Genomic DNA, 12,519 nt, shown 5'->3' on the forward strand with positions numbered 1-12,519 from the left:
CCCTCATCCCCGCCCACCTTATCTCCTAGGCTTGCCTGGCACTTCTCCCTTGTTGCAACCGAGGTACGGGCCCAGCATGTGCGGGGTGGCAACGGCTCTGACCGCTCATTCCCCCAGATAGGGTGGAGGAGAAGTAGGGGTGTGTGTGGAACGGAGGCAGGAGGCCTAGGGTCCCACCCTGAGGGGGTGTGGCTGGGAGGGCCCAGGGTGGGGCCCCATGCTGAGCACCCTGTCACGCAGGGCACATGGTGGGCTTCAAGGAAGACCACTACATGTTGCGGGAGAACCTGATGGCCTCAGACCACCTGGACACGCCCATGCTACGCAGTGGGAACCTCAAGGGACGTGACATGGTCCGATGGAAGATCACCAACAACGTGCAGCGGCCTGGCTTTGCCACCCATGCCTCCAGCACCAACCCCATGGAGCTGGGTGAGGACTGGGGCTTGGCACGGTGGCTCTTGGGAGCGCCCATGGGGCCTGGGGCACATTCACCGCTGGTCCTGGGTTCAAATCACACCATTCCTGTTTTCTCTGGGCGTTGGGGGCAGACACAGGCTTGGCCACCTTCTGCCCTTCCTGATGGTGCTACAGGCCTCAGGGTCTCGGCCAGCAAGTTGCCCCTGCCCCTGCCACCATCTAGCATGGGTCTTGGAGGGGGTTCCTAGAGTGCCCGGTGTGCCGGAGGCTGATGACCCCCATCCCTGCCTGCCCCTAGTGCCCTATGGGCTGTCCCTGCGCCTCGCCCGCCTTTGCACTGAGAACCTGCTGAAGCCTGACACTCGAGAGTGTGACCAGCTGCGCCAGGAGGTGGAGGAGAATGTAAGGGCCAAAGAAGCTGACCCTGGGGCCACCGGCATCCCTGGGCATGGGTGTGATCCGGGTAGGGGGAGAGCAAGGAGAAAGCAGCTGCGGAACCTGGATTTTTCCAAGTAGGAAAGAGGGGCTTCCTTGGACATGTGCCTGGTGTGGGGTCGTCCTGTGAATGTTTCCAGAAGGGGACAAGGCAATGCACATGGATGGCCATGTGCATGTCCCAGCCAACCATATCCTCTGGGTCTGGGTGGCTCTGGGTAGAGAGGCTTACCCAGGGTGCCAGCCTCACGCCTTTCCTTGCCTGGCAGCTGAATGAGGTGTACAGACAGATCACAGGTGCACACAAGCTCCAGCAGACTAAATTCCGGTGGGTCCTGGGTGCCCGGGGGCGGGGGCGGGAGCTGCCCCCACTACCCACTCTAGGGGGCCCCCCCCACAAGCAGGTCCGTGCCTCTATCCCAGAGACTGTGTGGCTCATGCTCCCTTCTTTGTCCCCCCACAGGCAGCAGCCCAACGCCGGGAAAAAGTGAGTTGAAGGCACACGGGTGGGGCAGCCCTAGGTCAAGTATCTTGCCCAAGATTACCTAGTTACTAAGAGACAGAGCCAGGATTTGAACCCAGGCAGTTTGACCTCAGCACCCTTACCCTTAGCATCTTTTTTGTACGGCTTCTATTGCTGGAATACCACCTGAAGAGGTGTGGCTGGGAGGGTTTAGGGAGGGGCCCCATTTCATAGATGAGGTGGGCAGGGTAGCCCCATTTCATGCATGAGGACCCCGAGGCTCAAGGAGGCACAGTGGCTTGGCTGAGACTCAAGGTGAGGTTGGGGGGGGGGGGGCAGCGTGCCAGATGCTCTGTGAAGTAATTGTTCTGTGATCAAATCCATTTGAGAAGCACTGACTTCGTTCCCCACGCCCTTCTTACAGTTTCACTATGCATACAACTCCCTCAAAGGCTCTGAGAAGGCCCGCAGAGAAGAAGTCAATTTCTCAAATGGAGTTGATCACAGATCTCTTTTTCTCTATAACACACACGAACGGCCTGTAACACTGGGGCTACTTCATGGTGGCACTTTTTGCTGCCAGGCGTCTTGTCCCTTAATGGGGAGAGGACAGGCAGGAGGGTGGGGGCTGGGAGGACAAGTGCCAGCATCCGTGGCCAGCCTGACACATCCCCACCTACCCACCCCCCACCCCAGGCAGGACCACACCATTGTGGATACGGTGTTGATGGCGCCTCGCGCGGCCAAGCAGGCCCTGCTGAAGCTGACGGAGAAGCAGGTGGAACAGGGGGCCTTCCATGAGCTCAAGGTGGCCCCCGGCTACTACACCCTCACTGCAGACCAAGGTAGGTGGGCAGGCTCCCTGTGCCACTTCCTTATGCCCCCCACCCCTGAGCAGCCGCCTGAGCCACGTCTGCCTGCCCCCCCCCAACTCCCACCCAGATGCCCGGGGGATGGTGGAGTTCCAGGAGGGCGTGGAGCTGGTGGACGTGCGGGTGCCCCTCTTCATCCGGCCTGAGGACGATGATGAGAAGCAGCTGCTGGTGGAAGCCATCGATGTGCCCATGGGCACTGCCACCCTCGGTCGCCGCCTGGTAAACATCACCATCATCAAGGAGCAAGGTGGGTCAGGGCGGCGGGAGCAGGGGGGCATAAAGGGGGCTCCTACTAACATCTGAGGGCAGATGGGGCCTGGCCGTGTGGCCTAGGCAAGTCACTTAACCTCTCTGAGCCTTGGTTTCTCCATCTGTAAAATGGGCGTCTGGCTCTCAAGAGGGGTATGTGGCTATGCATCGTTGCACAGTGCCTGGTGGTAAGCACTCAATGTGGGAGCTTCTGCTGTAATTATAGGGTGCCGTGTCCTCCTGAAATTGTCCCCCATCCCTCCCCTTCTTGCCCCTGTGGCCTTTGAACGTAGGAGATTGAATGGACCTCCCCGGGATGCCAGGACATCAGAGCAGGAAGGGCATTGGGAGTTCATTTCACCCGAGCCTATTTAGAGGGGAAGCAAGGCATCGCACCACTGACACCCAAGTTGCCTTCCCTCCTGGGGACCCCCGAGTTGTTGATAAGCATCCTTTCTGCATCCAGAGGGTCTGTTGTGGTCCCCGAGCTCTCCTCCCCACCTGCCCCTGCACCACAGGCCTTTGTCCTGCTCTGTCCCAGCCCAATCTCAAGCCCCCATCTCTGGTTCTGGCCCTACCTGGCCTCCTTTCTCTGCCCTGACACTTCCAGGATGTCAGCTGGACATTGTGCCAGCCCCTCCACCTTTTCTGGAAGAATTTTCCATCCCCTCCCTAGAGTGGGGTGAGGAACGACAGGCAGACTCCTGGAGGCGGGGGTGGGCCCAGAAAGAGGGTGCGTATTGCGAAAGGACTGAGGTCAGGCCGCCCTGACTGGTGCCTGGGTCCTTGCAGCCAGCGGGATAGTGTCATTTGAGAAGCCTGAGTACTTGGTCAGCGGCGGAGAGCAAGTGGCCCGCATTCCCATCGTCCGGCGCATCCTGGACAACGGCAAGTCCCAAGTCTCCTACCGCACACAGGATAACACCGCACAGGGCAACCGGGTAAGGCTCTGCCATGAGGTCACAGGCATCTCCCAGGGGCCCAGCGAGAGCGGGACACGGCAGCTGCCGGAGTCGCTGGGATGCTGGTGGCGCCCCTGGCCAGCCTCCCAAGGACATGTCTGCCTGCTCCTGCCACTCATAATAGATGTGTCTCACCAAAAGTGCCGGTGGTGCCCTAGGTGAGGCCTCGTCGCTACCAGGGACATGTCCGGATCACTCATATCTCCCTTCCAACAACCCAGTATCTGCCAGGGCAGCCAAACCCTACGTAGTGAGATGGATTCCGTCTGCCCACGTCCAGGGGCTTTGGGCTTCTTGAGGTGGGAGCATAGGCCTCATGTCCCTGGGCAGACTCTCGAGAAAGGCTGTCACAGTTTGGCCCCCTGCCACGCCTGTGAGCCCACATCCCCTTCATCACTGGACCCCAGTCTCAGGGAAGAGCCACGTCCAGGTGTTGGATGTGCTTCTGAATTTATCAACATTTACAAACTAAAAATATTCATATCAGCAATTCAGCCGGAGTAATACGACCTAGTCTCACTGGGCCCACAGGCCAGTTTGGCGAATGCCGGCTGCCTGGCCACGGCGTGTTCTTCCCTTCCTTTTATTGGAAGGAGCAGTTCTCATTACTGCTCCGGGGCCCCCGATAAAAGTTCCAAGGAAGAATTTGTATGTCCATAAATCTCACTGAACACACCGTATTATATAAGGGATTCCAGCTACCCTGTTATGCTTTTATAAAGGCATTTTGGTGTTTAAGTATTTTTAAAACATTTTTATTATTTCCCAACTTTTTTTTTTTTTAATTTTTTTTTCAACGTTTATTTATTTTTGGGACAGAGAGAGACAGAGCATGAACGGGGGAGGGGCAGAGAGAGAGGGAGACACAGAATCGGAAACAGGCTCCAGGCTCCGAGCCATCAGCCCAGAGCCCGACGCGGGGCTCGAACTCACGGACCGCGAGATAGTGACCTGGCTGAGGTCGGACGCTTAACCCACTGCGCCACCCAGGCGCCCCATTTCCCAACTTTTTATTTTGAAAAACTTCAAGCCTACAGGAAAATGAAAAGACTAATGCCATTAACACCCATTTACCCTTAAATAATTTTTTCAATGTTTATTTATTTTTGAGAGAGAGAGAGAGAGACAGAGTGCGAGCAGGGGAGGGGCAGAAAGAGAGGGAGACATAGAATCCGAAGCAGGCTCCAGGCTCTGAGCTGTCAGCACAGAGCCCGACGCGGGGCTCGAACTCCCAAACTGTGAGATGATGACCTGAGCTGAAGTCAGAGGCTTAACCGACTGAGCCACCCAGGTGCCCCAGCACCCATTTACCCTTTACATAGAGTCACCAATTAATAATAGTTTTCTTGTTCTCCTTCTACATAGATATAAGAATAGATGCTTCTATCTAAAGATATATATGCGTATCTGTATCTCTTTTCTAGAACTGTAGAAAGACAGGGGGAGAGAGAGTTGTGTTTCATTTCATTGTGTTTGCTCAACAGAGTAAGTGATAGACATCACATAGACCCTAAAGCTTCTGGTGGCACCTGCTGAGAACAAGGTTATTCTACACAACTACAACATCATTACCAACCTTAAGAAACCTCACATTATAGGGGCACCTGGGTGGCTCAGTCGATTAATTAAGCATCCAACTCTTGATTTCGGCTCAGGTCGTGATCTCACGGTTCATAAGTTCAAGCTTCACATCAGGCTCCACATTGACAGCACAGAGCCTATTTGGGATTCTCTCTTTCCCTCTCTCTCTGCCTCTCCCCTATATGGGTGAACACTCTCTCTCTCTCTCTCTCTCTGTCTTGAAATAAATTCTAAAAAGCATTACCTAATAATTGGTTCATATTCAGATCTCCCCATGTTCACATGCCCCAATAATGTCCTTTATAGCGGTTTTGGGGTGTTTTTTGTTTTTTTGTTTTTGTTTTTGCTCCAGTCCAAGAACCAATCCCGGATCTGGCATTGCATTTTGTTGTGTGCCTTAGGTGTCCTTTTATCTAGGACAACTCCCTGGCTTTGCCATTTGTGACTTTGACTTTTGGAAGAGTTCCCCCCCAGCTCAGTCTCAGTCGTCTAGTGGGTAACTCCTGCTTTTCTTACACTGACTGCAGTGTCTCTTTCTGGGTTTCTAAGCCGTTGGATTTGCCCCCTGCTGGGCCTGAACTTGAAATGTTAGTGTGCATCGCCACCTAGTGGTCTCATGTGAGCAGGATACATGTATGTTGACACGGACACACTTCCCTGGGTTGCTCGGGAGAGCCCTGGGGCACTGAAGGAAGAAAACTGGAGCTGATGGGGGCACCCTCCCTAGGAGGCAGGGCCTGGGGCCTGGTCGGATCCCAGACTTCAGAGCCGCAGTGTGGGGCAGGTTCTTCCCTCCCTGGATGGGGTCTGCTTGTGTGAGACTCTTCTGGATCTGCTATACATCCCCATCTCTGGGCCTTGGTTCAAACCTCAGCTCTATCACAACTGCCTGTGTGAATTTGGGCAAGTTTCTCCACCCCTCCGTGTGCCTCAGTTCCTCATCTGTAAAATGGGGACAGTAATAGCTCCACCTCACATTGCTGTGAGGGTCAAATGAGCTAGTAAGCGCAAAGTGCTTGATGCACGGGAGGTGCTACGGAAACAGGAGCCATTTCATGTGCAGGTGGGATGGTCTCTCTGCCGTATCCAGGAGGTTGGGTGGAGTGGCATGATTCATCCTCCAGGCCTGGTCTGACCCTGACCCCTTCTCCCTCCCAGGACTACATCCCTGCAGAGGGGGATCTGCTATTCCAACCTGGGGAGACCTGGAAGGAGCTGCAGGTGAAGCTCCTGGAACCGCGGGAGATAGACTCCCTCCTGCGGGGCCGCCAGACCCGCCGCTTCCACATTCAACTCAGCAACCCCAAGTTTGGGGCCCGCCTGGGCCAGCCCCACTCAGCCACCGTCGTCATTGGAGACCGAGGTGGGCAGAGCCCCTTCAGCAGGTGGGGAGGGAGGGCTGGGGGCCTCTCCACTAAGGCTGCAGTAGGGGCAAATAAAATATAGGATTCCCTGTTAAATTTGGATTTCAGGTAAACGAAGAACAAGTTTTGTGTAAGTATGTCCCACACCTCAGTGGGATATACTTATCCTATTTGTTATTCATCTTAAATTCTGGCTTAACTAGGGGTCCTGCATTTTATCCAGCAATCCTGCTCTCAGCCAAAGAGGGTGGAGTCACGCTGTGGCTACCCAGCCTGCTGGCGGCGCCATGAACCCCACCGTTAGGTCTTAGCCCTTTGATTTCAGCTTCAGTTCCAACTAAAATGCAGGTGTTTCCTAGAGGAGGGGTGAAACAGTTCTTATGGGTCCTTAACCTCCAGTATGGTGGTGTCTATGAGCCCACCCCAGAGAAGCCTTGCCTGGAAGATAGGAGAGGAGGGGGGATTCTCAGAGTAGAGTGGGGAGCACGCTGGGGAGGGGGGCATAGAAACAAACGTTCTGACATGGAACATTCCTTTGGCTGCCAAGGGAGAAAGAAGGGCAGACGATCTCCCTTCTCCTTCTCATTCCTCCAGACACCCCCTGCCTCCGGGTCCTCCACCAGGAGGGCAGGATGCCCTCTGTAGCACCAGTGGGGGCACCAGCCCCCCCAGAGTCCTGGGTGCTGAGTGCTGTCAGTTGTCAGCGGTCAGTTGAGGTGGGGAAGAGTTGGTAACTGAGTCTCTGGAGCCCCCTGGTGGTGAGGGTGGATCCCTGCTTCACTCAAAGAGGGGGTGTCTGAGCTGTCTGACCCGTGCTGACTCGGCCCACTGCAGATGAACTGGACCGGAACTTCACAAGCCCGACGCTGTCATCATTTCCACCTCACCCTGGTGACCTGGGTGCCCCACAGAACCCCAATGCCAAGGCCGCCGGGTCCCGAAAGATCCACTTCAACTGGCTGCCCCCTCCGGGCAAGCCAACGGGGTACAGGGTAAGGTGGGAGGCAAGGAGGGAGGTGGACGCGGAGGGCTGGTACCCACTGGGGAGACGGGCCACCTGAAGCCAAAGGGCCCCCGAGGGGGCAGAGAGGGCACGCTTGGCCCTGGGGAGCCAAGCACAAGTGGACAGGGGGATCCCCCATCTGTCTGGGGAAGAGCGAAGGCCCGTCCCTGAAGTTTTCAGACATTTGCCCTCCTTCCTGGAATGCGGCCCCTCCCCCCACCCAGAAGACACCTGAGTTCTGCCCCAGCCCTGCTGTGTGAACCTGGCAGGTCACCAACCCCTCCGTGTCTCATCGGTGCAAAGGGGACAATAAGGGCAGGAGGTCAACGAGCAGCTCTGGCGCTTGACGCCTCCCGCTGACCAGTTCCTCCCCTGGGAGCAGGTGAAGTACTGGATCCAGGGTGACTCGGAGTCCGAGGCCCACCTGCTCGACAGCAAGGTGCCCTCGGTGGAGCTCACGAACCTGTACCCATACTGCGACTATGAGATGAAGGTGTGCGCCTACGGGGCACAGGGCGAGGGTCCCTACAGCTCCCTGGTGTCCTGCCGCACCCAACAGGAAGGTGAGGCCTCACCACACGTCGGTCCCAGAACCACCCTGATGCCCCCGTGCCCAGCTCTGCCCGCTCTACTCCCAGAACCCTGCCCTCCACCTGCTGCTGCTGACAGCTTTCTTCCTACACTGCCCCCCCCCTTCCCTAGTACCCAGTGAGCCGGGGCGTCTGGCCTTCAATGTCGTCTCCTCCACGGTGACCCAGCTGAGCTGGGCTGAGCCAGCTGAGACCAACGGAGAGATCACGGCCTACGAGGTCTGCTACGGCTTGGTCAACGAGGACAACCGTAAGGACGTGGGCCCCTCCTGCCCCTAGGACAGCAGGAAGGGGAGGGAGCAAGGCGCAGGAGGAAGGTCACATCGTCCCGGTTGGTGGATGTGTCCCATAGGTCTGGTTGCCCGAGGCATCATCAGGTTTGTGGTCAGGTTGGGGCTGGTTGCATCCCATGACCAAGCCCAGAAGCTCACAGGGCAGGTGGGGATAGAAGGCATGAGAAGGCTTCCCATACAGCAAACCCTCACGGCTCACTCTCACGCGGTTCTTGTAGGGCCAAAGTAGAGTTGGTAGGATTAGGAAATAGAGGATGCCCTGAATTTCAGAGAAACCATTTTTTTTTTCAAGTACATCTCAAATAACAGCCCAAGGCCGGAGTGCATGGCAGCACTGATATTTCTTCCCAGTCCTGGAAGGGAGGGAAGGGAGGGAAGGGTGGGCACCCCTTGCCAATGGCCAAGATGAGGAAGTGAGGGAAATCGGTTCCACCTGCCGCCTGGTGCAGGGACCTCCTCCTTGTGCCCTCACTTCTGCTTGCTCTGTCCCAGGGTTGCAGAGCTCACCACCCCATATGACCCATGGACCTTAACGTGGGTCAGGCGCAGCACTTCTGGGATGGCCCAAAAGGGCAGAGGGCCCCAAGATTATTCTAGACATCAGGCTCGTGGCTCTTTACCAGCCAAGCAGACCACATGCAACCTCAGCAGCTACATCACACCTTTGGCCTGTTCCAGGTTTATAACACCTAGTCTTCCCATGGACCACTGTTAGGAAGTGTCCTCTGATCCCGCCTTTCATCCCAGGAATGATACGTACCCTGTCCAAAGTTCATCCCTGATGATTTCGGGCATGGCTTCAGTCTGCTGAGGTCTCAGCTGTGTCCTGGAATGTGCTGGATGGCCCTCCTGGCGGAGGGCATCAGCACTTTGGTGGGTGTCCCTCTCCCCTGTTCCCACTAGCTGAAAGAGATGTGAGGGGTGGGCGGAGAACAGTGCCCACCTTGGCAGCTAGAGACCTCCCCCAGGCTGATGGGCTTCCACCAATCAATTCTTTTTAAGCACAGTGGTTGGCTGGGGGTAGACATCAAGCTTATCAGGTAGCACTTTCCAGAACCCTCCTTTGGACCTCTTCGGAAACTGGGACCTTTTCTGGCCTCCATCCTTCTGGGCCTTCTCTGGTTTCCCAGAAGCCTTCTAGCATGGCAGGGCACTTCTTGCTGTGTCTGGGCCCAGGTGCCGTCACTTGCCCAGAGCAACGAGGGTCACGTTCTCCTTTCTCCCAGGGCTGCGTGTCTGCCCTTCTGGGTGTGAGTGGAGGAGAGCTGCCTGGCCTCTGCTCTCTGCTCACCTGTCACTGCTGGCGCTCTTCTCCACCCTTCTCCCCACCCCTTCGCTCTCCGAAGCCTCAGCCTGCCCGGAGGTGCAGCTTCCCTGAGCCCACCCCTCTATTCCAGTCCTTGCTCCTGTGACCACAGGGCAGCTGGGGTGGGTGTCTGGATATCTCCACTTTCACCTCCTCAGCGGAGCACTTGGGGTCTGGTCGTGTGGACAATGAGACAGAGGCACCCTCACTGCCGGAGTGTGCCTCAGGTGGAGGCGCTCTGGACACAGGACCGTTTACCAATCCGTAGAGGTCACAGTGGGGCCACCTTGAGTCTAGTCCTGGCTTTGCCACTTAAGGATGAGCCCTTCGGAGAGTTGGTGACCCTTCTTTTTTTTTTTTTTTTTAATTTTTTTTTTCAACGTTTATTTTTGGGACAGAGACAGAGCATGAACAGGGGAGGGGCAGAGAGAGAGGGAGACACAGAATCGGAAACAGGCTCCAGGCTCCGAGCCGTCAGCCCAGAGCCCGACGCGGGGCTCGAACTCACGGACCGCGAGATCGTGACCTGGCTGAAGTCGGACGCTTAACCGACTGCGCCACCCAGGCGCCCCTGGTGACCCTTCCTTAAATGAGGCACACCCAGGTTCTCAGGGCGCGGCAGGACACAGGAGTTCCAATAGCTGCTTGCTCTCTGCCTTGTCCCCTGCGCCCTCTCCGTGCAATTCAGAGACCACGCAGCGGTGCTGTTACATCAGAGGCGGGGCTGGGCCAGGCAGGAACGTAGAAGGACCCCTCTGAGGCACTCTCCCTGCCCCAGGACCCATCGGGCCCATGAAGAAGGTGCTGGTGGACACTCCTAAGAGGCGGACGCTGCTCATTGAGAACCTGCGGGAGTCCCAGCCATACCGCTACACAGTGAAGGCGCGCAACGGGGCAGGCTGGGGGCCCGAGCGGGAGGCCATCATCAACCTGGCCACCCAGCCCAAGCGGCCCATGTCCAGTGAGTGGGGGGGGGGGGGGGGGCACAGGGCGGAGAGGGGAGGACAGGGGGCTGGGTCCCTGGCTCACCTCTCCCACCCCTGCAGTCCCCATCATCCCGGACATCCCCATCGTGGACGCCCAGTGCGGGGAAGACTACGAGAGCTTCCTCATGTACAGCGACGAAGTACTGCGCTCCCCGGCTGGCAGCCAGAGGCCTAGCGTCTCCGACGACACCGGTGAGTGGGCCTGGGATCCATGAGAGGAAGTCCTGGGTAGGAGGTGGGGCTGTCACTGGTGTCCAGAGAAAGCAAAGGGGCCGATGACCACTGGGCCTAGAGGTCAAGACCAGAAGTCCCTCTCAGCTCCAGGTGGATATCTGCAGAGCCGACCATCTGGCAGGCATCATACTGGCACTGGGTACAGAGGGGACAAAGCCAACGTGGCCCACATGCAGTCGTGTGCACATCTGTGTATAAGCACAGGCAGAGACTTGCTTGGGAGCAGATGCACACAGAGTCACGTAGGCTCATGCACATGGGACCAGTGTGGAAACACAGCCTTGCTTCTGGAAGGCTCACCAGCTGTGCCATGGAGTCAGGACATTCAGGCCACCTCCCAGGGACAAGGTGGGAGGAGGCAGGCATGACCCAGAAGCTCAGAGCAGCCACCTGCCCAGGGTCAGGGAGGCAGTGTCCCCTGTCTCGTCCACTGGTCCAGTGCTCCTCTTCCCTCCTGATTCCCTGCAGTGTGGTACAAAGGGTCCTTGGCTGGACTCCCTGGTTCTCAGTTTTAGCTTTGGCTCTGCTGTGGGACATCAGATGAACTGTTCGCCCTCTCTGTGCCTCAGTTTTCTGATCTGTAAAATAGGATGCCAGTCATACAATGCCACGAGTGAAGGTTCTCTGGATTTCTACTTTCTTCCACCCTTGCCTAAGCCTCAGGCCCCCTGTGAACACCTACGTGCCCTGACAGAGCTGAGCTTGGACTTCAGGAACCCCAGCCCAAGGGTCGCGGGGGTTTTGAGGGTATGAGAGAAAGCTCAGCTGTTAACACTACCTTGTGACGCGCTCTGTGGCTTCTGGAACTGTCCCTGGGAGGCAGGCAGGGGAGAGATTACTCTCTCCAGTGTACAGATGGGAAACTGAGGCTCAGACCAAGAGGCCTCACATCTGGTGCCAGAGCCAGGGCTACCCCTGGGGCCTGTCCTCCCCAGCTGCAGCCCTGCCAGCTCTGGCGCACACGGAAGGCCTCCTCTTCCGTCGTGCTGGCCGAGGGGCCCGCCTGTCGCCTGCTCCGCGACCGACCTCACCCCCCCGCCCCCTCCCCGCCCCGACACACTTGGATTCCGGAGAGCCGAGGACGGGCTCACGTCGCTGGCCTCCGCCCCGCCGCGCCCCCTCCCGGAGCCGCCCGCGCCCGCCGGCGGTGCCAACGCGGCCCTTCGTTGTTCCCAAGGCGGCAGCTGGAAGTTCGAGCCCCTGCTGGGGGAGGAGCTGGACCTGCGGCGCGTCACGTGGCGGCTGCCCCCGGAGCTCATCCCGCGCCTGTCGGCCAGCAGCGGGCGCTCCTCCGACGGCGAGCCGCCCCGCGGCCCCCCGGAAGACAGCGCGGACGGGGGCGCGGGCGGGGAGGGTGGCGGCCTAGCCCGCGGCGCCACACCCAGGCCCCCCGGAGGTGACGGGCTTGCCCGGCGCGCCCCGACCCCGCACCCAGCCAGGCGCGCTCGTTTGCCGCCTGCGTCCAGCCTGTGCCCCCTGTGGTCAGGCTGCCCACGAATGGCCCCCTGCCCAACCTGGGGAGGTGCTACGGCGCGGAGGCGGACCCCCAGAGCCGAGGGACCCCCGGGGCAGGCATTCGTGATCTCCTCAAAGCAGGACTGCCCGCAGGAGCATGCAACTTCAGAAGTTCGTCGTGCCCAGGGGCAGGCGCTAGTACCCAAGGAGACCTCCCCAGAGGTCTCAAGGGACACGAGGGCAGGCATCTGAGCTCTCCCCCAGGCAGGGCTGACGGCAAGGGCAGTAGGTCTCCCAGCTGGG

At 58.2% G+C, this 12,519-nt stretch overlaps 1 protein-coding gene across 4 annotated transcripts in view; it reads left to right on the forward strand.

Moving 5' to 3' along the window:
* ITGB4 (integrin subunit beta 4) overlaps positions 1-12,519 on the forward strand; it is a 30,828-nt gene that overhangs the window by 14,917 nt on the left and 3,392 nt on the right. For all 4 annotated transcript variants that reach the window (XM_030296019.2, XM_030296017.1, XM_032591126.1 and 1 more), the window contains exons 19-32: positions 30-63; positions 241-432; positions 719-822; positions 1,125-1,183; positions 1,319-1,342; positions 2,015-2,163; positions 2,261-2,440; positions 3,235-3,383; positions 6,144-6,348; positions 7,184-7,341; positions 7,735-7,915; positions 8,055-8,192; positions 10,320-10,502; positions 10,588-10,719. In XM_030296019.2, the coding sequence (XP_030151879.1) occupies positions 30-63; positions 241-432; positions 719-822; positions 1,125-1,183; positions 1,319-1,342; positions 2,015-2,163; positions 2,261-2,440; positions 3,235-3,383; positions 6,144-6,348; positions 7,184-7,341; positions 7,735-7,915; positions 8,055-8,192; positions 10,320-10,502; positions 10,588-10,719 (1,888 nt within the window). The remainder of the gene's footprint in view (positions 1-29; positions 64-240; positions 433-718; positions 823-1,124; positions 1,184-1,318; positions 1,343-2,014; positions 2,164-2,260; positions 2,441-3,234; positions 3,384-6,143; positions 6,349-7,183; positions 7,342-7,734; positions 7,916-8,054; positions 8,193-10,319; positions 10,503-10,587; positions 10,720-12,519) is intronic.

Source organism: Lynx canadensis, chromosome E1 (genome assembly GCF_007474595.2).
Source record: "Lynx canadensis isolate LIC74 chromosome E1, mLynCan4.pri.v2, whole genome shotgun sequence".
Taxonomy (NCBI): Eukaryota; Metazoa; Chordata; class Mammalia; order Carnivora; family Felidae; genus Lynx; species Lynx canadensis.